This window comes from Acomys russatus, chromosome 19 (assembly GCF_903995435.1).
Source record: "Acomys russatus chromosome 19, mAcoRus1.1, whole genome shotgun sequence".
Taxonomy (NCBI): Eukaryota; Metazoa; Chordata; class Mammalia; order Rodentia; family Muridae; genus Acomys; species Acomys russatus.
Genome location: NC_067155.1, coordinates 15028051 through 15051921, shown reverse-complemented (window position 1 = coordinate 15051921; position 23871 = coordinate 15028051). Strand labels below are relative to the sequence as shown.

The window sequence follows — 23871 nt, the reverse complement described above, 5'->3', positions numbered from 1 at the left end:
TGGGGAGAAGGGGGGCAGGTGCTCAGGGATCTGGACACGCTCCCCAGCTCTGAAGTCATCCATCACCTGACTCCTTGTCAGACAGGCTGAGCAATTCAACCAGCCCCTCCACAAGCCCTAGATGGCGCTGATGGAAGCCACTGATGCATGACATGTCTCTTCTGTCATTGCCCTGGACACAAGGCATCTCCCTCACTGTCCTGGATGCTCTGTGCGAGACATGGAGCTGACCCAGCTGTGGGTCAGGACTAGAACTCGGGCTCCCCTTCTCCTGACTGCTGGCCTGTTTCTCTTGCCCTACTCTGGGGCAAACTCCCAACCACAGGATGCCCTCTGCACCCTGGGTGAGCATAGGTTGGTCTGTTCTTGGATCCCCGAGACAGGGTCTACTCTCCAGGTAGCCAAGGCTTGGCCCGGGACCAAGAATCAGTGGGTCCCTAAGGGCACGCACAGCATTTTTCAGGGCGGCCCTACCACTTCTTTGTTTTTTTGAGGTACGGTCTCATGTGGCTAGGCAGAGGCTAGCCTTGAACCCTTGATCCTCACGTTTCCATCTCCTGATGGACTCTGAGGCCGAGCCACCACACTTGACAATTCCACCTTTTCAGCCTAAGATAGAGCTGTCCTGAAGTAGGCTCTAGCGACAGGACCAGCTGCTGTGTCCAGAGCAGTGCTGGGTCGGGAAAGAAGAGACCCCAGCACAGGCTCCTATGACCACGTTTATTTGGACCGTCAGCTCCTCCTCCAGCCTGCCGTGGTCCCCAGGGAAGGCCTGAGGTCTGACTCCGTGGGAGCCAGGCTTCCTGGGCCCGTTCTCACTCTTCCTGCTGCCTGTCACTATGGAGGTTTGGGAAGGCTTGCTCGTCCCAGGCTGGGGGTGGGATCTCCTGGTCACCCCTGAGCGGCCCCCCATCTGAGGGAGGAACGGGCCTCAGACACCTCATGTCTCTGGGCGGGAAGCCACAATCCCTCTGCCAGGCCTGTCACTCTCCTCCCCTGCTGGGGGATGGCTGTGTGCCCTCACTGCCCACAGGACAGGGAGGTTCCCTGTGCGCTGCTCCTCTCTCAGCCTTAGGCCAGCAGGCGGCTGTACTCTGCCAAGGCTGAGGACTTCTTCACCCCGTCCCAGATTCGGGCAGCGTAGTGGAACCTGGGGGTAGAGGGCTGCAGTCAGAGTGGGAAACTGAGGTCCACGTGAGCTCCAGCATACAAATGAGCGTCCCAGAGCCTACAGCCATGGTACCAACCCTGATGGGGCAGCCCTCCTTCAATGCCCTCTCCAGGGATGCTGGGGGTAGGCTTGGATGGAGGTCCAAGTCTCCACTAAGGGCTGGGCTTTGTGGTAAAGGTATCTTCACTCTTCGCAGCGTCGTGATGGACCAGCAGCTGCACGGGCCTGGTTCAGGCCTCCCCTCAGGCCCTGGTTCAGGCCTCCCCTCAGGCCCTGGTTCAGGCCTCCCCTCAGGCCCTGGTTCAGGCCCCCCTCAGGCCCTGGTTCAGGCCTCCCCTCAGGCCCTGGTTCAGGCCCCCCTCAGGCCCTGGTTCAGGCCTCCCCTCAGGCCCTGGTTCAGGCCTCCCCTCAGGCCCTGATTCAGGCCCCCCTCAGGCCCTGGTTCAGGCCTCCCCTCAGGCCCTGATTCAGGCCCCCCTCAGGCCCTGGTTCAGGCCTCCCCTCAGGCCCTGGTTCAGGCCCCCCTCAGGCCCTGGTTCAGGCCTCCCCAGGCCCTGGTTCAGGCCTCCCCTCAGGCCCTGATTCAGGCCCCCCTCAGGCCCTGGTTCAGGCCTCCCCTCAGGCCCTGATTCAGGCCCCCCTCAGGCCCTGGTTCAGGCCCCCTCAGGCCCTGATTCAGGCCCCCCTCAGGCCCTGATTCAGGCCCCCCTCAGGCCCTGGTTCAGGCCTCCCCTCAGGCCCTGGTTCAGGCCTCCCCTCAGGCCCTGATTCAGGCCCCCCTCAGGCCCTGGTTCAGGCCTCCCCTCAGGCCCTGGTTCAGGCCTCCCCTCAGGCCCTGGTTCAGGCCTCCCCTCAGGCCCTGGTTCAGGCCTCCCCTCAGGCCCTGATTCAGCCTCCCCTCAGGCCCTGGTTCAGGCCCCCCTCAGGCCCTGGTTCAGGCCTCCCCTCAGGCCCTGGTTCAGGCCTCCCCTCAGGCCCTGGTTCAGGCCTCCCCTCAGGCCCTGGTTCAGGCCTCCCCTCAGGCCCTGGTTCAGGCCCCCCTCAGGCCCTGGTTCAGGCCTCCCCTCAGGCCCTGGTTCAGCCTCCCCTCAGGCCCTGGTTCAGGCCCCCCTCAGGCCCTGGTTCAGGCCCCCCTCAGGCCCTGGTTCAGGCCTCCCCTCTGGCCCTGGTTCAGCCCATGAAGGAGCCTGAGCTCTGGCCTGGGTACTCAGTGAGTGGCGTCCTCCCCACGCTGCAGCTGACTGACTGCAGGTGTTAAGCTGGAGGCTGCACCAGGCCACACTACTCTCATATCCAACTCTCTCCCAGCAAACCAGGCGGGCATAGCTCCTCTGTGGGCTGCACACAGGCCTGTGAGACGGGCAGGGGAGCCTACCATAGGGTGGAGGGACAGAGCGGTCCAGTGGGAGGCAAGAGCAGCTCCTGGGGCTGGGCACTCATGACTTCAATAACTCTCCAAGCTTAAGCAGGCTCACCGATCCCTCTGGCTAGTGAGTGCTATGAGACCAGGATGCACCTTTGCTATGTGACATTTTCTTTGAGTCTAAATCTGCTTTTGAGACAGGGTCTCACTTCGTACACCAGGCTGGTCTGGAACTCACTATGAAGCCTAAGCTGGCCCTGAAGGTACAGTGACCCTGTTGCCTAAGTCTCTTGTGTGCTGGGCCTACCGACATGAACTACCATGCTCTAAATTTCTTCCAGGAAAAAACCTGTACCAAGCCTAAGGCCTACGGCTAGCCACACACAATGACATCCTGTTGGCCTGGCTGAAGTGCTGGTACAGATTAGCAAGGCCTGGAGAGCCAGGGCTCACTGAGCCACCCCACCCCACCCCACCCACCCAATGCCCTCCTGGTTGCACTAAGTGGGCTACTCAAATGTACCCCACTCCAAAGAACTCTTACCAGTTCTTTTCGGTGAGGATTGTGTGCGACAGCTGTGGCCGTGCCATGGACATCACCTGACTGCGGAGCTTGCTAACCAAGGACTGGAAGCTGGGGTGGCCTCGGTACCCAGGCAGCAGGGAGAAGAGAGGGCTGGAACCAGGTCCTGGAACAGTGGGATGGGAGCTTCAGAGTTCTGCCCTGGGCCAGCTCTTCCCGAATCTCTTCAGCACTGAAACATGGCCCCGAGGGAGCAGGCCAGAGAGCTCTCCCAGCCCCAGGGCAGGTTGTATTCCCTAGGCTAACTGTACCTGCTCGAGGCGGGTTCTCGCTCTCCGCCTCACTGTCCATGAAGGGCACCAGGAACAAGTTGACCTCAGCATCCAGGAAGTCGGGCGGCAGCCCTGGGAAGATGTTGCACTGCAGCATGGACAGCGTCCCTGGGGAGCACACATGAGCTGCGGCCTCAATTGTGGACCGGGGTTGGGGACCTGCAGCCAGGAAGGCCACCTGGAGGTCTTTGCCTGGGAGAGGCACAAGGATGCTCACCCTTGTAGCGTAGGTGGGAGTGCGCCATGAGCCGGTCGATCATCAGGTGCATCTGACGTAACTTCCGGGGACAGAAGTCCTCCCTGCGTGCCTTGTTCTGCAGGAAGACTGGGCGGGAGAGTGCAGCAGTGAGACACACAGTGCTTGGCCTCCCTGGCTCCCCGGCTTCCCTCACTCAGTAATGGTGAGCAGGGAAGTGCTCGGGATTCAGACACAAGCTAGACCTGAGCTCTACCACCAAGGATCCATAGCCCGAACGGAAAGACCAAAGACCGACAAGGACAGCTGTGTCATCAACATGACAGGAAGCAGGTGGGTGTGGTGGTGCACGCCTTTAGCCCCAGCACTTGGGAGGCAGAGCCAGGCGGATCTCTGTGAGTTCAAGGTCAGCCTGGTCTACAGAGTTCCAGGACAGACAGAGCTATTACACAGAGAAACCCTGCCTCAAAAAACCGAAAAAAGAAAAGAAAGAAAGAAAGATCAGGGTGAGTGTGCACATGTGTGTACAGGAAAACAGTCCCTGAAGGAGAGCATCAGGGAGGGCACAGCAGGTAGAGAACAGGGAGGACACAGGACTGGAAGGGAAGCAGGTGCACGGGGCACCCACGTAACCCAGTGCCAAGGACAGAGAAACGGGAGGCCACCTATTCCTCCCATCTTGATGTGGTGCTAGACCTAGGCTTGGCCACTGGGGTTGGACTGAGACAGTGGGGACCAGAGAGCAAGCCCCAGCGAATCCTTTCTTTCCCTCCTTCCCTCCTTCCCTCCCTCCCTCCCTCCCTCCCTCGTCCTCTCTCGGGCCCACCACTCTGGCCCCAGAGCGTGTCTTACCGAGGTGGGGGTAGTACTCAGTGCCCTCTTCTGAGCCTGCAGAGCTGCTGGACTCGTGGCTGGGGGACGGGGTGGACGGCTTCACCATCTCTGCCGTTTGCAGGAACCTGCAGGTTTGGAGTGAGGGGCTGATGACCACACATGGCCCACCTCCCACATGCTGGGGAGGGTGCTCCTTGACATTCTGAGGAGAGCCACAGCCATGTTCCTCATGTAGCTTTAGAGTTATGACACCAGCCCACGGACACCTGTGTCAACTGAGCAGTATCTTGAGTTTCCCCAATAATAATAATAATAATAATAATAATAATAATAATAATAACAACAACAACAACAACAACAACAACAACAATAATAACAACAATGAAGATAGAGTTGGGTTTTTATCAGCATGTGTCTGTAGTCCCAATTACTTGGGGTTTGAGGCCAGTATGAGCCCCTGCCTTCCTAAAAAACAAATCCCAACACACCAAGAATAAAACCAAACAACAAACCCCAAACCACATTCTGGACCAGTTTTAGGGTCACAGAGAGCAGTGTGCCACACTCCTCTGTGCACAGCCAGCCTCCTCCTCAGCAGCACACCAGCCTCCTCCTCAGCAGCACCCAGCAAACAGACACGCATTGTCACCCAGTCCACCCTGCACAGGGTGGTCACCTTCATGCAGACACTTAAGTCTGGAGAACTGCACCTGGGCAATACATCCCCAGCACAGTGGGGGGGCAGGGCGGGGTCACTGTGCTGGAAGACCCCTGGGATGTGCTGTTTCACCCCCATCTGTCCTGTGCCCAGGCTTTGCCTCCTCCAGGCTGCCGCGTGGCTGGACCCCGCACACTCTACAGCCCCCTGACACTGGCTTCTTAACAGCATGTGGTTAAGGTTCCTCAGTACCTTTCCGAGCTTGACAGCTTGTTTCTTTCTAGTGCCGAATGACGCGCCACTGCCTGGATGGACCCCCTTCTTCATCCAGTCACCTACTCAAAGGCGTGTTGGCTGCTCTGAGCGGCCGTTATGAACACCGTTGCTATAAATAGCTGCGCACAGGTCTTTATGTGGACGTGTTTTCACTTTGTGCTATTTTCCCAACACATCTTCCAAGTGTGGAACAGCAAATAAAACAAACCTGTTCCCTAATGGGGAAGTGAGACTGTCGAGCATGTGGGCGTTCTCCTGCGTGGGTACCACAGTTGCTAGGGCCCCCGCAGACCCTGGCTTCAACACAAGGCTCCGCTGCAGGTCCCAGCAGAACACAAATCCCACGGGAGCCGCCGGCTCTGTGCGCTTCACACCGTGCGCCAGGGCCTGGCTCAGGGCCTTCGCTTTACTGTAGGAATGAGTCCTCGTGGCTAGAGGTCGGAAGGGAGCCTCCAGGATGGAGTCACTCAGGTGAGGCCACAACCCCGGCCAGACATTTTTTATTGTTGGGGAGCCCACCAACAGCCCCACGTCTAGCTACCCAAGAGTAGTCTCCACTAAGCAAGTGCTTCCTGTGTGTCCTGTGCTGTACCCGTTACCATGCCATCTGGGCACTGTGCCCGTCCAGGTGTAGCACCGGGTGCTTCAAATTCTTGGACTCACTCTGTCTTCACAGAATGCGGACCCGAGGCAGGGGGACACAGCCACGAAGAACTGGGGTTCGAACCCTGGAGCCCCCTGATTTAGGGTACATTTGCTTCACCCCAGTTCTCCCTGTGCTTTGTGTGGGCACAAAGTTGCTCAGGCAGGACTCTCATGCCCACAGGCCACCACCCGTTTCCTGCTGCTCAGGGGACCAGACAGTGTGTGTGCCCGCTGCACACACCTGCTGGAAAACACAACTCCACGGGCTGAGCGAGCCAGGCCCCACGCACCCTGCGCCTGCCTGCGGCAGACTCTGCATGCAGTGCTGGGAAGCTGCACTGAGGGCAGCCATCAGACCTGTGCTGTCCCTTCAGAGCGGCAGGTGTCACAGAGGAGGCTGGGAAGGGGAGGGAAGGCCTGAGACTGGCCTCAGCCCAGGAGGGCATCAGAGAGGACCTGCAGACAAAGTGCTGTCAGCCAGGGCCAAGGAGCATGACGAGGGTGTCGCTGAGCTGCAGGAAACATGGCTGTCCAGACAATGCCCAGGCTGTCTGGTGAGGCAGCCATGCCCCGACTGACTGAGGTGAGCTCTGTGAAGGCGTGTGTGTTCTGCAGGGGTGTTGCACAGGTCTATCCTGCACATTAAACTGCCATCTTTACGAGTTCAGCTGTGTCTCCTGGCAAAAGACCGCCACAGACTTCCCTCACAGGAGGGTGGGAGGCCACGGGACCGCACCTGAGTGTCCAGCCACTCCTTCCTCCCAAGCAGCTGTTTGCCTAAGTGCACCCGTGCCAGGGGCGGGGCAGGACTACAGAGGGGCTCCATCTGCAAGGCCGCAGGGAAGCCATCGTCTCTGCTGTGTGCAGACTTCTGGTGGGCAGCTTCCAAGTCATCTACGCGCCTGCCTGTATGTGCTGCCCAGTACGCAGCCTAGTTCCCCAGGGCGAGGCTGGTGAAGGTGAAGACCGCATGGGGCCTCAGGAGAGGTGGTAGGTCCTGCCCAGTCCTACCGTGAAGACAGCTGAGGACCTTGGTGAGAATGACCTCCTGCCACAGGGGCTTTGGGGCCCTGGCCTGAGGCTCGGCCCTCCACCCCGTCTCAGCAGCTCACCTGTACAGACTGAGGTCCGTGAACCAGTCCTGCACGACGATCACCACGTGGCAGACCGTGAAGAGGAAGGCAGCTATCTGCAGGGACTGTAGGGAGGAGAGGGACAGAGGTGGGGCGCGGGGACACAGCTGCAGGGCAGCAGGGAGGGCTGCAGCACATTTAGCCGCTTTCTGTGAGCACCACTGTGTCCCGAGTCCTTCCAGGCTAGCCCTAACCGGGCCGGTTGGCAGCAGCACCCTGCCTTACACAGAGGGGTGGGAAGTGACTGCCTAAGGGCAGGTCTGAGCCCCAGCTGATGAGCTGCCCCTTCAGCCCCCAGCCCAGCCCCCAGCAGGCTCACACTGCCTCTCACCTGCATTTCCACATAGGTGTGAGGCAGGTTATACTCTGGAGGCAGTTTGCGGTCGTTATTGATGAGGTGGTCCAAGATGGATGGGCTGAGGATGGGCTGCAAGAAACAGGGAGGGGCAGGGCAGGGTTAGCATGAAGCAGGTCCTGAGACCACAGGCAAACAGTGCCTAGCAGCACAGCGGGCCACTTCTAACTGGTACCCAGCAACAGGGGCTAATCACTGAACTCCAAAGTGGACCTATCTCCCCTAGGCCTTTCTGAGCCAAGCCTTGCTGCTCTCAGGTGCCTGCCTGGTGCTGATAAATTTCACATGGCTTGACGAGCACCTTACAGACTTTGTTGTTTGCCGTTCCATGTGCTCCCAAAGCTTTGTTCAAATAATTACTTAGGTCAAAAAAAAAAAAAAGATTGGTGTGAAACTTGGTGTAGATTTGCAAATTACATCAGTGCATGTAGAAGAACCAGTGGATGGCCCACTGAGCTTGTGAAATGAGCTGGGCACTGCGGCTGGCTCTCAGGCATGTGAGGTGTTCTGGAAGGTGCCCTCAGTCTGCTGCTCCTGTTCTGCTGACCTTGCTTCTGTCCTTGGGCCGCTGACCCAGCCCTGAGCCAGGCCTGTTTGTGTTCAGGTCCCGGCAGTCTCTGCCCAGCACCCAGTGACCCTCAGATGCAGGGTCCTACTCTGTGCCAATGCCTGGAGAGCAGAGCTGCTCTACCAGGAGGAAATGCCAAGGCTGGGACAGGGGCAGGCCCAGTGCCTGAAGAGCTCCAGACAGGAAGAGACTGGGCACACACCACAGTGGAGGTGATGGGACAGCAGTGGCACCAGAGGCTGGAAATGTCCAAAAATCATGTCCCATGGGAGTCCTTGGAAGGGGAGGCACCGGCCAGGCAGCCAGGCAGAAGTGTGGAGACAGTCCCAGGGCCCCACCACTAACAGCTGAGAGCGCCCAGCTCAGCTCCACCCTCGTGTTCGTGCTACTGCTAAGACTTTATTGTCTGAACCTTCGTAAGCTCTCTGGAAGAAATGGAAAAGGACTGGACCAAGGCTGCACAGTTCAAAGACAGTTTCAAGTCAAGAGCCCATGGAGAGGGCCTGCTGATGACTCCCCAGGGTGAGGGCGGCAGCCAGGAGGGCTCAGCACACATGCCTCAACACCAGGCTGAGGCACCTGGAGGAGCAGCTGAGGAAAGCTGCCCGGATACCCACAGCAGGGCAGAACCTCGTCCCAGGTGCTGGCCAAGCACCTTTCCTGCACCACTCAATGACCCCTCAAGAGCTCCCAAGAGGCCGGGTAGAGCCCGCACCCCACTGACAGGTGAAGGACAGGCCTGGGGCAGAGCTCAGCATCAGGTTACACAGCTGACAAGGTTGGAGTTCAGGATCTGGATCCACATGGCCCCCAGGCCACACCCTGACAAGAGGATGCTGAGGGCCAGGGAGAAGGGGCCGGGCCGGCACCTGGGTGTCAAGGAAGACAATCCGCTCCTGAGTAATGAAGAAGTCGATGCCGCTGGTCTGGTTGCCCCCGCGTTCCTTCATCTCTGCGCTCTGAGCCCGGAAGACATATGCCCTGTGAGGAGGAACATGGGGTCCATGAGTATCTGGCTCTGCACCCTTCATGCCCAGAGAATAACCCGGGAAGAGTCTCTGCCAGCCCTCCACGCCTTCCAGCTCCCCCAGCGGTGGCCATGGCTGGGGATGACAACATGCTTTTTACCACCAACTCTACTCCTACCCACAGGCACATTTGGAGCGGCTACTGGAGTCAGCTGACTCAAGCGCTGCCGACCTCACTCTGTCTTCCTGACCTTAAGCCCTCTCGCCTCAGTTTCCTATCTGTAAGATGGGATGATAACAGCGCACACCTTTAACCCCGGTACCGGGAGCCCAAGGCAAGCTGACCTCTGTGAGCTCCAGGCTGGCCAGGGCTCACAAAGACCCTCTCTCAATTTTACTTTTAAATGAGAATAATGATACAATCGAAGGATGTCCGAGTTTTGATAGCGTGACACAAATATCATCATCTACCGAGTTCACAGTCACGAACTGTGTGACTCGGCCGCAGGCTGGCTCAGTGGTTAAGAGTATGCACTGCTCTTCAGGAGACCTGGGTTTGACTCCCAGCAGCCATGTGAAGTGGTTGACAACCCACTGCACTGTCAGCTCCAAGGGACCCCCTTACCTTCTTCTGGCCTCATGGGCACCCAACACACACATTTCAACAAAAATAATTTTTCCAAAAAAAAATCACATATTTCAGTTACCAAAAAACTGAAAAGTGTTTGAAGTTATTTAACAATCTTGTGTTGGGCTACGTGTGACCTGTGGGCTGAAGGTTGGACCGGTCTAATTCTGTGCCCCAATGCCTAAGGTTGCCGTGAGGTTGACACGCATGAAGCCCTCAGACCACGCCAAAGCAACTGCTGGCTGTCAGTCATCAAGTGCCCCTTCTCTGTGCCAGACACCAGGATACAGCATAGAAGGCTCCCCTCCGACCCCACTCTTCCTCTTGGGGGTCTTGTGGCAGAGTGACAGTGCATTTGCTGCTTTCAGTCTGTGAACTCAGGATGAGAGCACCTGCTTGTGGGGAAGGGTCTTTCCTCCATCCAGCCCTGAAGATGCCTGTATGCAGCAGGCACCCTCCTACTCAGCAAACCCCTCAGAACCCCACCTGCCATGATCAGACACCAGGACAGAGCATCAGTGAGACAAAGCTGCTGTCCCCAAACACTTCTGTCTAGCTCACTAATCAAGGGTGCTCTGGAACTGTGGGGACACGGATGAATGATGACGGGATGGGGTGGTGGCTCTGCCCTGAGGTGGGAAAGGACGGAGCTGAAGAGGGAGTGAAGAAAGGGCAGGCAGGAGATGCCTGTGAGAGGATGGAAAGCAGACCAGGCCTGTAACAGCCTGCAGCAAGGGGCAGCACTCTTGTGCAAGTTTCGGGTTATATGTAAACATGTTTTTGTTCCCATCCCAGGTGTGGGATATGGGGCTGCTCCAGTTTGTCCACAGCTGATGTGTGTGGTCTACGTCAGGTGGAAACTGCCTTGTTTGGGGACATGGTCTTTGCCAGTGGGAATAAATGCCAGACCCAGAGAGACACTGGGGGTTCCGAGAAAGAAGAAGGCTGCTGGTGTCCCCGTTTCTCCTGGTTGCTGTTGATGCAGTTTGACGAGAAGAAGTTGAAGATGTCCTGAACCAAGGATGGACTTGCCCCAAGGAACCTGATGACCCTAAACAACAGGAAGCAGCTAAGGAAAGCTATGCCCCCCACAACTAACCTCCTTTCTCTCCTACCTGGTGTTGGGGTGTTAGAAGGGACTGGGGTAGAGAAGGGAGAAAGAGATATGAGAGACCAAAATAAAAATAGATTTAAAAAGTACTAGCCTACACCAAGTGGTGGCACACGTCTTTAATCCCAGCACTCGGGAGGCAGAAGCAGGTGGATTTCTGAGTTCGAGGCTAGCCTGGTCTACAAAGTGAGTCCAGGATAGCCAGGGTGACAGAGAAACCCTGTGTCAAAAAACAAAGAAAGAAAAAAAGTACACGCAAACACAGCACAAAGGGCAAGACTAAGGTGAGAGGCAAGAGCAGGGCGGGCTGAGGAGCAGCACCAGCACGGACAGGCACAGGCAGGGGCAGGGGTAGGGGATATGAGCCCACGCTGTCCTGAAGCAGACAGGCAAGGAACGTCACTCTGGCTGGGAAAGCATCCCCTTAGGTCTGCAGGGAAAGGATGGCTTGAGGGCACAGCTCATGGGCGCCTCCCTCAGCCTCACTTGGCCCTCATGTGGCAAGCTGGCTAGGCAAGTCCTCTGTCACTGACCGCTGACCCCCTCAGATGCCTGGTCCTCCTGCTTCTACCTCCCGAAAGCTGGCTCCACAGGCGTGCACCACATGCCCGCTGGTCCCATCCCCCGACATGCCAACCGGCTCTAATGTGCCAGATGGATTCTCTCTACAGACTCCCTGGAAAACAATCCCACAAGGCAGGCTATGGCAGGCATGCGCACTGTGGAACCCAGCACAGGGCCTGGCTCCACATTTGCTGAACCGAGGGACGGCCCAGAGCCTGGCCTGGTGGGTCTTGGCATCTGCCAAGGGAGACAACGGCTGGGGCAGGGGCTGGGCTTGAAGGAGGGGAGAAAAAGGTTAGTAAAGGAGGTAAATCCTTCAGGAGCTGAGAGAGCCTGGACCACGCCTACCACATGCCACGTCAACACAGGTATCACAGGCAGGCTGAGCCACCATGGTGTGTCAGTTCCCAGGGGCTAAAGCAGCACACACAGGATGGCTGCAGCTGCCACTAAGCAGAGAGGCCAGGGGTAAAGAGGCAAGGGGACCTCTTAGCCCCAGGCACAGGCAACAGTGCTACCTAACCTTTTCTGCACTACTATTGGGCCCTGAGACCTGGGGAGAACTATGGGCCCTTTCCCTAAAAGAAAAACCTGACACGAGGCAGAGGGATTGTGGGATAGAGGCCAGCCTGGACTACATAGTGAGCCCCTGTCATAAAGAAACAGAACACAGCTTCCGCCCCTAAACAGAATCCAGCACCAGTGAAACTGTGCTGCAGATGCCAGACCCTGCACATGGTGTGAGGGCTCATGGCTCTGAACGGGAGTTCACACCACACGCACCGCTAAGGCACCTTCTGTGGAAAGCCCAGCCCTAGCTTCTGGAGATGACTGTGTCCAGAGCTGAGACCCTCCCGGTGCTGAAATGCCTATGTCAACTTGACATCAGAGGAGGGAGGCTCAGCTGAGAAAATGCCTCCATCAGGCCGCAGGCAAACCTGAAGGCGTTTTCTTAACTAGTGACCCATGGTGGGTGGGTCATCTCTGGGCAGGTGGTCCCGGGTTCTATAAGAAAGCAGGCTGAGCAAGCCATGGGGAGCAAGAAAGCCAGCAAGCAGCACCCTCCATGGCCTCTGCATCAGCTCCTGCCTCCAGGACCCTGCCCTGTGTGAGCTCCTGTCCTGACTTCCTTCAGTAATGGATGGTGATGTGGACGTCACCAGACAAACTCTTTCCTCCCCAACTCGCTGCTGGCCATGGCTCATCACAGCAGTTGGAACCCCAACTCAGACATTCCCCATCGCCTACTTTGAGTCTTCCCTTGGTCTTCTGAGTTCCTCCAGCCCCCATGCCAGCCCGCCTTGGCCCTTCTCGGGTGTGTGGAGGGAAGGAGGAGGCACTGAGCTTTAGGCAGGAGGCTGATTAATGCCAACAGTATGGTGGCCTCTGAAGCAGCGTGGGTCCCAAAGACACTGTGAGCCGGGCTCCTTAGACGGTAGGGAGAGCCTGGTGATGTGTGTGTGGCCATGTGTGTCTGGTAGAAAGAGGAGGCATGTGTGTCTTGGGCTATTTTCCAGGTTATTCTCAGCTTGGTTAATCTGTGACTCATATATGTGACAGTCACTTGTCCCACTTGCATCTGGAGAGCTCATTTCTAGGAGGGACAGGCTTCCCTGCCCCAGGGTCAGGATGTATTTCTTAAGGTCCCCCTTCCCAAACGCTTCTAACATCACCATTTATCTCTGTCACGCCTCCCTCACTGAGACCCCGTGCAGAGAAATGCAGGAGGCCCGAGGCTACTGCACTGCTCTCCGTCCAGAGCTCTTTCCCTGCCTGTCTCCCAGATCACTGGCATCCTTAACTCCTGGGCTCTGTGCCAGCTGCTTCATCTGTGGAAACTGGCCCTGAGGGGCCTCTGGCTGCCTTCCCAGAGGACCCAGGTTCAACTTCCAGCACCCACATGGAGGCTCACATCGGTCTGTAAGCACAGTTCCAGGAGACGTGAAGCCTTCTCCTGACTTTTGGTGGGCACCAAGCACATAGGCAGTACACAGACATATATACCGACACAGCACCCACACGCACAAAAGGAAGATAGATCTACCCGAATGCGAGAAGAGCTGACTTGCCCACGGCCAACCAGCTGGGAACTGACACCAAGCCTGAGGCCACTCGTGCTGGCTGGGCGCAAGGCTCAGCTGGGCCACACTCCTCCTCCTCCGTGAAGGTGAGAGCCCAGGGAGGAGAAGCCGCTGGTTACAGCACCCAGCCCCTCCTCCAACCCTCCCCAATGCCCCTCACCTCTGGTCTTCCTCTGGAGTGTTAGCCGACAGCAGTGACATGACCATGGACTTGCCTGTCCCCTGGAGGCCCAGGACACCGACCACTAACACGTCAGTCTGATCCAACAGGTACTGAGGAGCAATGGGGGATCATGAGCCTGGCAGGCCTTGACAGGGCAGCCAGGCCCCTTAGTGGGCTCTCCCCTCTCCGTCTTGGTCAGTCTTTCTCCCTTCGTGCAGACAAAGGGCCTCTGTTCTGTCTTGTGACAGGGTTGTTTGGTTGGTTTCTTTGGTTTTTTTTGAGACAAGGTTTCTCTGTGTAGTCCTGGCTGTCCTGGACTCAACTTTGTAGACCAGGCTGGCCTCGAACTCAGAGATCCGCCTGCCTCAGTCTCCTGAGTGCTGGGATTAAAGGTGTGTGCCACCATGCCCAGCTTGTGGCAGGTTTGTGCGTAAGGCTCTGGGCCCAGAGTACAGTCTGAGAAGGCAGAGTAGGAAGAAGGGTGGCTGAGAAGCAGAAGGGTGCTGCAGTCACTTGTCACTACCCAGGGCCACAGCACTAGTACTGGGCAGGAAACAACAGGAGGGAAGGCCTGAGAAACACTGACTTCACTGAAGGAGTGGAGAGGCGGGCAGTCAGGACTCAGTCAGGGATCAGGGCAGGGGGCTGTGTCTGGGGCCTTTCTGTAAACACCTGAGCCCTCTGCCTCCAGGCCACTCGCTCTGCTGATCTTTACCACCAGGTGGCAGAAGAGCTTCTTCCAAAGGCCAACTGCTTGGTTGGCAGTTTCCCCAGAATCACCAGAGGCACTTGGAAAAATATACTTGGGCCCTGGCCAGGGTCTAATGAGCCTCCACACCTTAAAGCCAGACTACCCAGGACTGGGTGTTCACTGTGGTAGCTGGATCGCGTGGTGGCTATTTTAATTCATTAAACTCAAACAAAACTGACAATTCTCTCTTCAGTCCTAGGGTATGTCAGGGCTCAGGAGCCTTGCATAAGGAAGGAGACTGCCATACTAGGCAGCTCAAAAGAGCAGCTTTATCCCTGCACAAAGGACCACTGTGGAGAAAGCTGGCAGGGCCAGGTTAACACACAGCCCTGCCATGCTGCACTAACAGGCTCGGGCTACAGGGGTGGGAGTGGCTGCCACAATGGGAGAAAAAGAACAGAGGAGCAGCACTGGGGAGGCTGAGGACACAGGAGGAGCAGGACTGAGGGGGCTGAGGACACAGGAGGAGCAGCACTGGGGAGGCTGAGGACACAGGAGGAGCAGCACTGGGGAGGCTGAGGACACAGGAGGAGCAGGACTGAGGGGGCTGAGGACACAGGAGGAGCAGCACTGGGGAGGCTGAGGACACAGGAGGAGCAGCACTGGGGAGGCTGAGGACACAGGAGGAGCAGCACTGGGGAGGCTGAGGACACAGGGGGAGCAGCACTGGGGAGGCTGAGGACACAGGAAGGAGCAGGACTGAGGGGGCTGAGGACCAGGAGAGCAGCAACTGGGGAGGCTGAGGACCACAGGAGGAGCAGGACTGAGGGGGCTGAGGACACAGGAGGAGCAGCAACTGGGGATGGCTGAGGACACTGAGGACAGCACTGAGGAAGGGTGGCGCATGGAGGCTGAGCCGGAGGAGCAGCACTGGGGAGGCTGAGGACACAGGAGGAGCAGGACTGAGGGGGCTGAGGACACAGGAGGAGCAGCACTGGGGAGGCTGAGGACACAGGAGGAGCAGGACTGAGGGGGCTGAGGACACAGGAGGAGCAGCACTGGGGGGGCTGTACCTCAATGGCACTGTCACACCAGTTCATCTGGTCATCGACCAGCTTGATGCTGTGCTTCATACGCTCCGGAGGCAGGAGCTTGGCCTGGCCCACCACAGCTGCATGGAAGGAGGAGACAGAGGACAGTGAGGGTCTGAGTGAGGCAGGAGCTGGTGTCCCTGCCCACCCTGGGGGGTCCACTCACGGTCCATGGCAGTTGGGGCAGCAGTGCCCATGCCCCGGTTCTGAATCTGGTACACGGGCTGCGTGGGTCTCTGTCCCTCCTTCTCTCCTTTGGGTGGTGCCGGGGCCGCTGGGGGTGGTGGGGCCGTGCCCTCAGGGTTGGTCGCCCCTGTCCCCGCCACGGGCCCCTTCCCTTCCTCACGTGGCTTCATGAGCACAATGGGCTTCTCCAGGGGGGCTGGGGCTGGCGGTGCAGTTGGGGTTGTGCTTGGTGGCGGCTGTTTTGACTGTGAGAGTGAGAAGGCTGCAGGCCACTGGGGAGCCCTCCCACCACGCCCTCCTCCCACCTCCCTGTGGGGTCCTCCATGCTCACCCGCTCGGCTGGAGGCTTTGAGAGGATGATGGGGGTTTTCTGCATGACATTCGTGCTGGAGTCTTCGCTGCCATCCTGAAGGGAGGGAAAGCAGTGTGCACTCTGGACAGCCTCCGTGATGCCTCCCCACCCTACCCAGGTGCTGGCACCACTGCCGTGGGCCTGAGAAACCCAGGCAGAATGTGGCCAGGCCAAGGAGCCAGCTGCAAACCTGGCCACTCCGTGTTGACATCCTCACCACTCCCGACGGCCTCCTGTCAGACCAGTCCCATGAGGAGGAGTGAGGGCCTACAGCTTTACAGCTGTGGTGGGACCGTGAGTCTCAGAAGCAAGCTGGTAACCCAAGTAAGAGCCACACCCACTCCTACCTGTTCGACTGTGGGAGTGGGACAGGAGCTTTGCCCTCACAGGACACAGGGGAGCAACCTGTGCCTTGCCCAGTGGGACACCTGACACATAGCAGGTGCCTGCTCTGTGAGAGCCTCTGGGATCCTTGCTAGCCTGACTGCCAAGCCCTTGGCCATGGCCCTGCTCTCAGAACCTTCCTATGCACTCCCCTCTTCTGTCTCCAGACCACTGCCGGTCTAGATCAAGGGCCAAGCTTCAGGCCTGCTTCTGCCTGGAGCCTCACTGTGCCTGTTTCTCCATAAGCCTTGCTAAGCACACTAGCTCACAGGCTTGACCCGGAGTGCGTTGGCAAGGACAGCTCCAAGAGAACACCCCTAGGATGGAGGCTGAGGCTGGGGGGGGGGGGGAGACAGACAGGGGTGCTCATGAGGCAGGGGCATCTAAATAACAAGGAGGATGAGGCTGGGCGGTGGAGGCGCACGCCTTTAATCCCAGCACTCAGGAGGCAGAGGCAGGCAGATTGCTGTGAGTTTGAGGCCAGCCTGGTCTACAAAGTGAGTCCAGGACAGCCAAGGCTACACAGAGAGACTCTGTCTCAAAAAACCAAAACCAAAACAAATTAAAAAAGAGGAGGATGGGGGTGGGGCAGGGGCACCCAGAACGAGCCCTGTGGGAGGAGAAACACAGACAGTGTTACAGCAGGAAGAGGCTTCAGTCAGGTGGTGAGGCAGGATGTTCAAAGGCTCAGGAGCGGTCCTGTCTCAGACAGAGGAAAGATTTGCAGCAGCTTCCTCAGGGACTACAGCTGACAAGCTGCGGAAGAACTAGACAGTCCTCCCCCAAGGGTCGATACAGAGTCCACAGGGCTGCACAGGCTTCGGGAAGCCACGCGGAGACGCAGCACTCTGAGAGGCAGGGGCACACATGCGTGGCTCGTGGCTCGCGGCTCTTCCTAACTGGAGCTGATGAGAGCTCAGGCTCAACCCTCTAATGTGGTTCCTCTGTGAAAGCGGAAGTGCGTCAGGGCCCCAGGGAGCCGAGCCACCTCCTGTCAATGCTGCAGCCTCACTAGCCCAGCACACAGGGTACCCCAAGACCCCCGCACATGCTGTTCTGTCTGCAATGCTCTTCAACAAGGGCTTGGGATGGCTTGTCAGGCCCCTACTCAAAGTCACCTCTTTATAGGTCTTCTTTGGCCTGTCATCAAAACCAACCCTTTGCTGTTTCCTCCCTTGCTCTCCAAGAGCAGTTTCCCCTGGACTGAGCCTAGCTTGTGGCAGGAGCTCAACCAGACTGGAGCCACTGGATCCCTGCACGCCATCTGTGGGCTCACTCACCCGTCTCTCCCTTTCCCAGGTTACAATGTAGTCTCTCTCCCGACCGCCAGGCCCGGAGAGGTTCTGGGGGCCACTGGAGCCTGGTTCCTTCCACCGCCGCCGCCGCTCTACCCCGTAGAACCCAGGCTGACTGTGCCCAGACTCCGACATGGTCACCTGGAAGGAACAAGGAGGTTTAGGTACCAAAGGAGTTCTCCTCCATGGGCTCCTGGCTGAACGGAGGCTCCTCCTTACGAAAGGAAGCTCTGAGACCAGTGAGATGGTGAAGGGCCTTGCCCCCAAGACTGACACCCTAAATTCCGTCTCGAGGACCCACAGAGAGAACGGATCCCACAAAGTCACCAATGCTTCCGGCCTGCACAGACACCTGCACTCATTAACCCTCCCACTCTTAATCATAAACCTTAAAGCCAAAGCCAACAAAGCAGAGGACGGAGAGACAGCTCAGCAGTTAAAGTGTGCGTAGTCCTCCTGCAGAAGACCCACGTCCTACTCCCAGCAATCACACCGGACAGCTCACGACCATTTCTAACTCCTGTTCCAGGGACTCGGCGCCCTCTTCTGGTCTCCTTAGGTACTGCACCCACATGCATATAACCACACACACATATGTACACAGAACAACCCCAAAGGGAGCGCTGTGGCTGAGGCAGCAGCTGGCTACCAGTGGCCTCCTAATTATCCTGACTTCTTTCATCCTGGTGAGGTTAACACACAGCTTTTTTTTTTTAAGTTTTCTCTGTGTAACAGCCCTGGCTGTCCTGGACTTGTTTTTTAGACCAGGCTGGCCTCGAACTCACAGCAATCCACCTGCCTCTGCCTCCTGAGTGCTGGGATTAAGGGCATGTGTTACTATGCCTGGCAACACACAGCTTTTTTTGTAGTTAAGTGTGGCAAATAAATGGTGTAGCAACAGAAGGCCGCCTGAGAAGGTTCAAACCAGTACGTGTCTTTTGCCTCTTCCTCTTCTTGGCGAGAAGGATTGTGAGTGCGGAGGCTGGAACTCAGGCAGCTGCTCTGCTCTTCAAGACAATGTAAGGGAAGGCACGGGAAAGCAAGACACACGTGCTGGCGGCACTCCTGTAGCGAGACCTTAAGGTGCCGACCCCCGAAGGCAGCGAGAAAGAAATCTATTTCTCTTCTTTGGGCTCAGAACTCTGCAACTGTTGAAATGTTCCACCGCAAATACAACTTACAGGAGTGGAGTCACATAAAAATGGGACAGTCTCCTTCCCAAAACGCAACAAGTCGTCACAGTTCAAGGACTGTTGGTCACCCATGGGTATGTACGGTGACAGTGGTGGGGGCTGACTCCCACAGGCCCTTTCACCTACTTGGCCCCGCTAGGTTCCCGTGTACTTACCCGTTGCTCCAGCTGGCCACCTCTCACCCACTCTGAACGTCACAGGTCCCTCCAGTGTCTAATCCTCAACATGCTGTGGAACGTAAGACCTCAGGACCCACTCTCTACCACTAGCATATGTTTCCAGGAACTGGGGCAGAGTTCCTTGGGGGTCTTTACAACAAAATGTGTCCCAGGCACAGCCTGAGTGCTCAACTGCCCACAGGACCATATGTGGCCGCCTGCTCTGGCTCAAGAGCCCAGGCTGGCAAAGTGCAGACCAAACCTTCAGTCTTCACTGTTTTTAAGCACAAGGTCTCACCAGACCCTGGCTCTAACCAACTGACAAGAGTGGCTATGGCCACCTTCTGCCAGCACCAGAAGTCATGGAGGTGGGGACCTACAAATACAGTGTCTGGCCCTTACATGGTGTTCCCTCAAAACCCTCTGCATGCCCACCTCAGGCCTCAATGACATCAACAAGCTCCTGTGGAACACTCTAGAACTGACGGGGCAATTTTACCTGCCATGTGGGGGCTTGCCTAGCCCCTCTCAGGCCCGAGTGACCTCTCCCCAGCCACAAACTGGGACTGACCGAGGAAGGGGCAAGCTAACAGATGCTTACTGGAATGACTCAGCCCTTAAATGACCGTTTACCGGCTAGAGACCTCTCCCCACAACCTGCGACTCCTTCCTCCCCTGCAATTAACTGTCTGCTCCCTATTGTTCTGGAAACCTCCCTGGCGCTTAACAGTCTGACTCGCGGCTCCCGTAGGGACCCCATCCTCACACTGTCTGTTTACTTTGACCACCCCCTCCTTCCTCTTTCAGGCAAGTAAGTGTCCATTTGCACACTCTTCCGGAATCAGTGTTTGAGTCTACTTAGCAGCTCTTGTGGGGAGCAATCCAGAACCTAAGTGGTCACCTACCCGCAATCTGGGACCTGTGCTGCTGTTCTCGGAGCTCTCTGGGACAGCTCTCCACAAACTACTAAACTAGTGTAATTATTTGTTTACAGGGCTCTACAGTGGCCTCACAGAAATGGAAGTCTAATCTGCATATTCTTGGGGTGGGAGTTTCCTGGGTTTCTGCGGCTTGTGCATGCGTGTGCATGTGGGGGGCCGGGAGGTCATCCTTGAGTGTAGGTTCTTAGGTGCTGGCTAACTTTCTTTCGAATTGCTTTGTTAAGACAGGGTCTCTCAATGGAACCCAGAGCTTATCAATTAGGTTAGACTGGCTGGCCAGGGAGCCCCACATATCTGCCTGTCTCTGCCTCCTAAGCACTGGGATTATAAATTTGTGCCACCAAGCCCCACTACTACTACTTTCTTCTTCTTCTTCTTCTTTCTTCTTCTTCTTGTTGTTCTTGTTCTTGTTCTCCTTCTTCTTCTCCTTCTCCTCCTCCTCCTCCTCCTCCTCCTCCTCCTCCTTCTTCTTCTTCTTCTTCACAGGGTCTCTCTGTGTAGCCTTGGCTGTCCTGGACTCCCTTTGTAGACCAGGCTGGCCTCCAACTCAGAGATCCACCTGCCTCTGCCTCCTGAGTGCTGGATTAAAGGTGTGCACCACCACTGCCCGGCTTCCAAGCCCCACTTCTTACGTGGCTGCTGGGGATCAAACTCAGGTGTTCCTGCTTGCGAACAAGCATGTCACTGACAGAGCCACCCTCCCACCCCTCTACCACCTCAGCTCTCAAACACCTCTTCGGGGGACAATCTTCCAGAACTGACAGGGTGCTCTAAAAACATTTCCTGGAGACACGCAATTCCTAACTGTTCTGATGCCTTTTTTTTTTTTTTTTTAAAGGCATGACACATTCCAGAATTTAACAGTCTACAGTCTCCTCCCCTCTGAAACACCGTCTCGCTCTGTAGCTCAGGCTGGCCTCAAACTGATGAGATTACACATGTGAGCCACCATGCCTGGCCCCACTTTCCCATTTTTTAAACCATGCCTGGCCCCACTTTCCCATTTTTTAAAGTGCTCCCTAGTATTTAAGATTATGCATATTTGCAGTCTTACATGGGGCCTCCTTCTGATTCTTAGGCATGGCGAACACCAAAACCCAATTTCCATGTACACATTCCTTGTGTCGGCTTCTATGGGAATACTTCTAGAAACTTCCTCCTGATGCTATTAGGATTGTACCACGTACTTCATTTTACAGGAGCCATAGTTCCCACTAATTTATTTGTACCTCCATTGGCTAGCAGCCCAGCGACCTCTTAACGGTAGTGCCGGGGGGCGGGGCTTGAACACGCCCCACCCCCTCAAGCCCCGCCCCCTCCAGCGGCACGCCCGCCTCTCGCAGGCTTGCGGAATTGCCCCCTTACCTAAGGCGGCTGCTGATTGGTTCCTGGGGCCAGGCTCGCGCTCTGAGTGACAGGGGTGCAGCGTGGGCGGGGAAAGGTCCTCCGCAGCCACCTGCCGAGCAAATGGCGCCGGAAGGTCACGAGAGGGAGAGAGAGGCAGAGAGAGCCGGTGCCGGCTATTCCGGAACAGGCCTCGGCGTCCCGGAAGCGCCCGGAGGAGGAGGAGGAGGAAGAGAAGGCGGCAGTGCGGTGCCGAACAAGTCAGGTTCCGCGCTGCTGGCTCTGCGCATGCGCAGCGGGCTGGACGCGCAAGCCGACCAAACGTGCTCGGCGGACTGAGCATGCGCGAGTGGAGGAGGTTTCCCAGCGCGCGTGCGGATGACGGAGGGGCGTGGGCGTACGTTGCGGTGGACGGGGCGCGTGCGCGTTGTTCCTCTGGGTGGGCGTGGCGTTTGTCTGGGCGGGCAGTTCTGGGATTTCGAGTTCGAATCCCGGGGTCTTCAGTAGTAGCGGCGGGACAGGGTAGGGTGCGGCTGAAGGGAGGAATTCCTGTGTTCGCAGAGCGAATACTTGGCGAACTCAGAGCTGGCTGCAAGGAGAGATCTTGGAAGACTTTTAAGGGAGAGCCCAGAGAAAGGTCTAGACTTGGACCCGTGGCGTGAGGTGGGCAGCAGAAGTGGTCGGGTCTGATCGTTATGTCGCAAGGACATGTAGCCTGGTTGAGGACATAACTATCATATATATAATTGCTGGGGACTGGCCGAAGGGAGCATAGGACCACTGAAGGCGCAGACATTCTAATGGCTGGAGGCCCAGCCTGCCCGGGACAGAGGGTGCAGTCATAGGGACTCAGCCACTCATCTGAACGTTGTGGTTGCTCAGTGGGAACATAGATGAATGGCACCTCCACTGCTTCTTTTCCTTAAAAAATAAAAATAAAATAAAAAAAAAATCTGTAGTCCAAACTTGTTATCCTCCTGTCACGGCGTCCTGGGCGTATCCCACCCGCATGTTCCACCAACAAACATCCCTGTCTCTTGATTTGAGATAGGGTCCCATCGTGTAGCCCTGGCTCGCCTCGAGCGCTAGCTATGTAGACCAGGCTGGCCTAGAACTCAGGGGTGCTGGGATCCCCTATCCACTCCAGCATTTCTTTCTTCCCTCCCTCTATGCCTTCTTTTTTTCTTTTGTGTTTGTTTTATGAGACAGGGTTTCTCTGTGTAGCCTTGGCTGTCCTGGACTCGCTTTTGTAGACCAGGCTGGCCTCGAACTCACAGCGATCCGCCTGCCTCTGCCTCCCCAGTGCTGGGATTAAAGGCGTGTGCCGCTGCCGCCACCACCACTGCCCGGCCCCTCTATGTCTTGTGTACTATGAGAGCGGCCCTTGCTAGGTAGCGCGTTCTCTCCCACTGCTCTGCACTTCAAGCCACAGTGTGGCTGATCTCCTCACCAGCCACACTCAAACATGCTTGCCCCGACCCCACCCCATACCTCACAGCCCGGCCACGCCCTTCTTTTCTCCATTCCCCTATGGGCAGCTGACAAGACTTGAAGTTTACCTTCCCTTCTGGTTTTCTTTCAAATCTCAATGAAGTTGTCCCCCCCCCCCAGAATGCTACAATACAGGCACGCCCCACTATGCCTGGTTTATGTGGCACCAGGGATTGAGCCTAGAGCTTTGATGCCAGGCCAGCACTCTGCCACCTGGACCACATCCCCAGCCTCTAAAGGATTTTTATAGTTAACACTTGGGGACAGAAAGTACACATTTTTTGTTTTATTATTTTACTTATTTTATTTTTTCTTTGCTTTTCGAGACAGGTTCTCTCTGTGTTAGCCTTGGCTGTCCTGGACTCTCTTTGTAGTGGTCCTCCTGCCTCTGCCTCCTGAGTGCTGGGATTAAAGGCGTGCACCGCCTTCTCTTTTGTTTTTTTGTTTTCATATTGGTTGAAGGTGACCAGCAAGGCAGCTTTTGTTGGAAGGAGCTGTTTGTAAAGACTGCTAAAGTTTCTGAATTAGTTATAGGGTGTGGCCTCTCGGGTGTGTGCACACACATGCAGTCACGCACATATGGCGAGCAGGGAAGTCAGTAGGACTGAGTATTTTCCTCCCACCATGTAGGTCCCACAGATGGAACTGAGGGCCTCAGTTTACACAATATGCCATCTCGCTGGTCCTTGAGTTAAGGTTAAAATATATATATATATATATATATTTGAGGTAGAGTATTAGAGACTAAACCTAAGCAGTTTGGTAAGCACCCTAGCTCTGAGCTATAGCTCCTTTACATTTTTTAAAGATTTGTTTTTCTTTTATGTGTACCAGTGCTTTGTCTATAATCGTGTTTGCACACCATGTGCATGCCTGGTGCTTTCAGAGGCCAGAAGAGGGCACTGGATTCCCTGGAACTAGAGTAACAGAGGGTTGTGAGGCAGCACCAGGCAGCTGCTGGGAACTGAACCCTTGTCCTCTGCAAGAGCAGCCAGTGCCGTTGACTGCTGAACCATTTCTCCTGCCCGTATTTTATTTTTGAGACTGTGTCTCTCTCACTAAATTCCCCTAGAACTCACTCCTTAAGAGGTCTCTTGCAACCTCCACAGGCAGGGCACATACGTGCAGACAGACGCTGGATGCTGCCAATCAGGTGAGCTCCCATTTTACCAACAT

The 23871-nt window shown here is 56.6% G+C and overlaps 1 protein-coding gene across 2 annotated transcripts; it reads right to left on the bottom strand.

The window, feature by feature from the left end:
* Positions 1-424: 424 nt before the first annotated feature.
* On the bottom strand, positions 425-21436 carry Smg9 (SMG9 nonsense mediated mRNA decay factor). 2 transcript variants are annotated; one of them, XM_051162571.1, is made up of 14 exons: positions 21226-21436; positions 17554-17709; positions 15869-15943; positions 15518-15782; positions 15334-15431; positions 13567-13679; positions 8924-9035; positions 7463-7558; positions 7111-7196; positions 4438-4544; positions 3607-3714; positions 3369-3497; positions 3079-3223; positions 425-1150 (listed from the first exon to the last, which is right to left on the bottom strand). In XM_051162571.1, the coding sequence occupies exons 2-14, from the start codon at positions 17701-17703 to the stop codon at positions 1072-1074; spliced, it is 1563 nt and encodes a 520-aa protein (XP_051018528.1). In that variant the 5' UTR covers positions 17704-17709; positions 21226-21436; the 3' UTR covers positions 425-1071. The 2 variants fall into 2 exon arrangements, with proteins under 2 accessions (XP_051018528.1, XP_051018529.1); XM_051162572.1 differs by having other exon boundaries at positions 15518-15773.
* Between the last annotated feature and the right edge of the window lie 2435 nt (positions 21437-23871).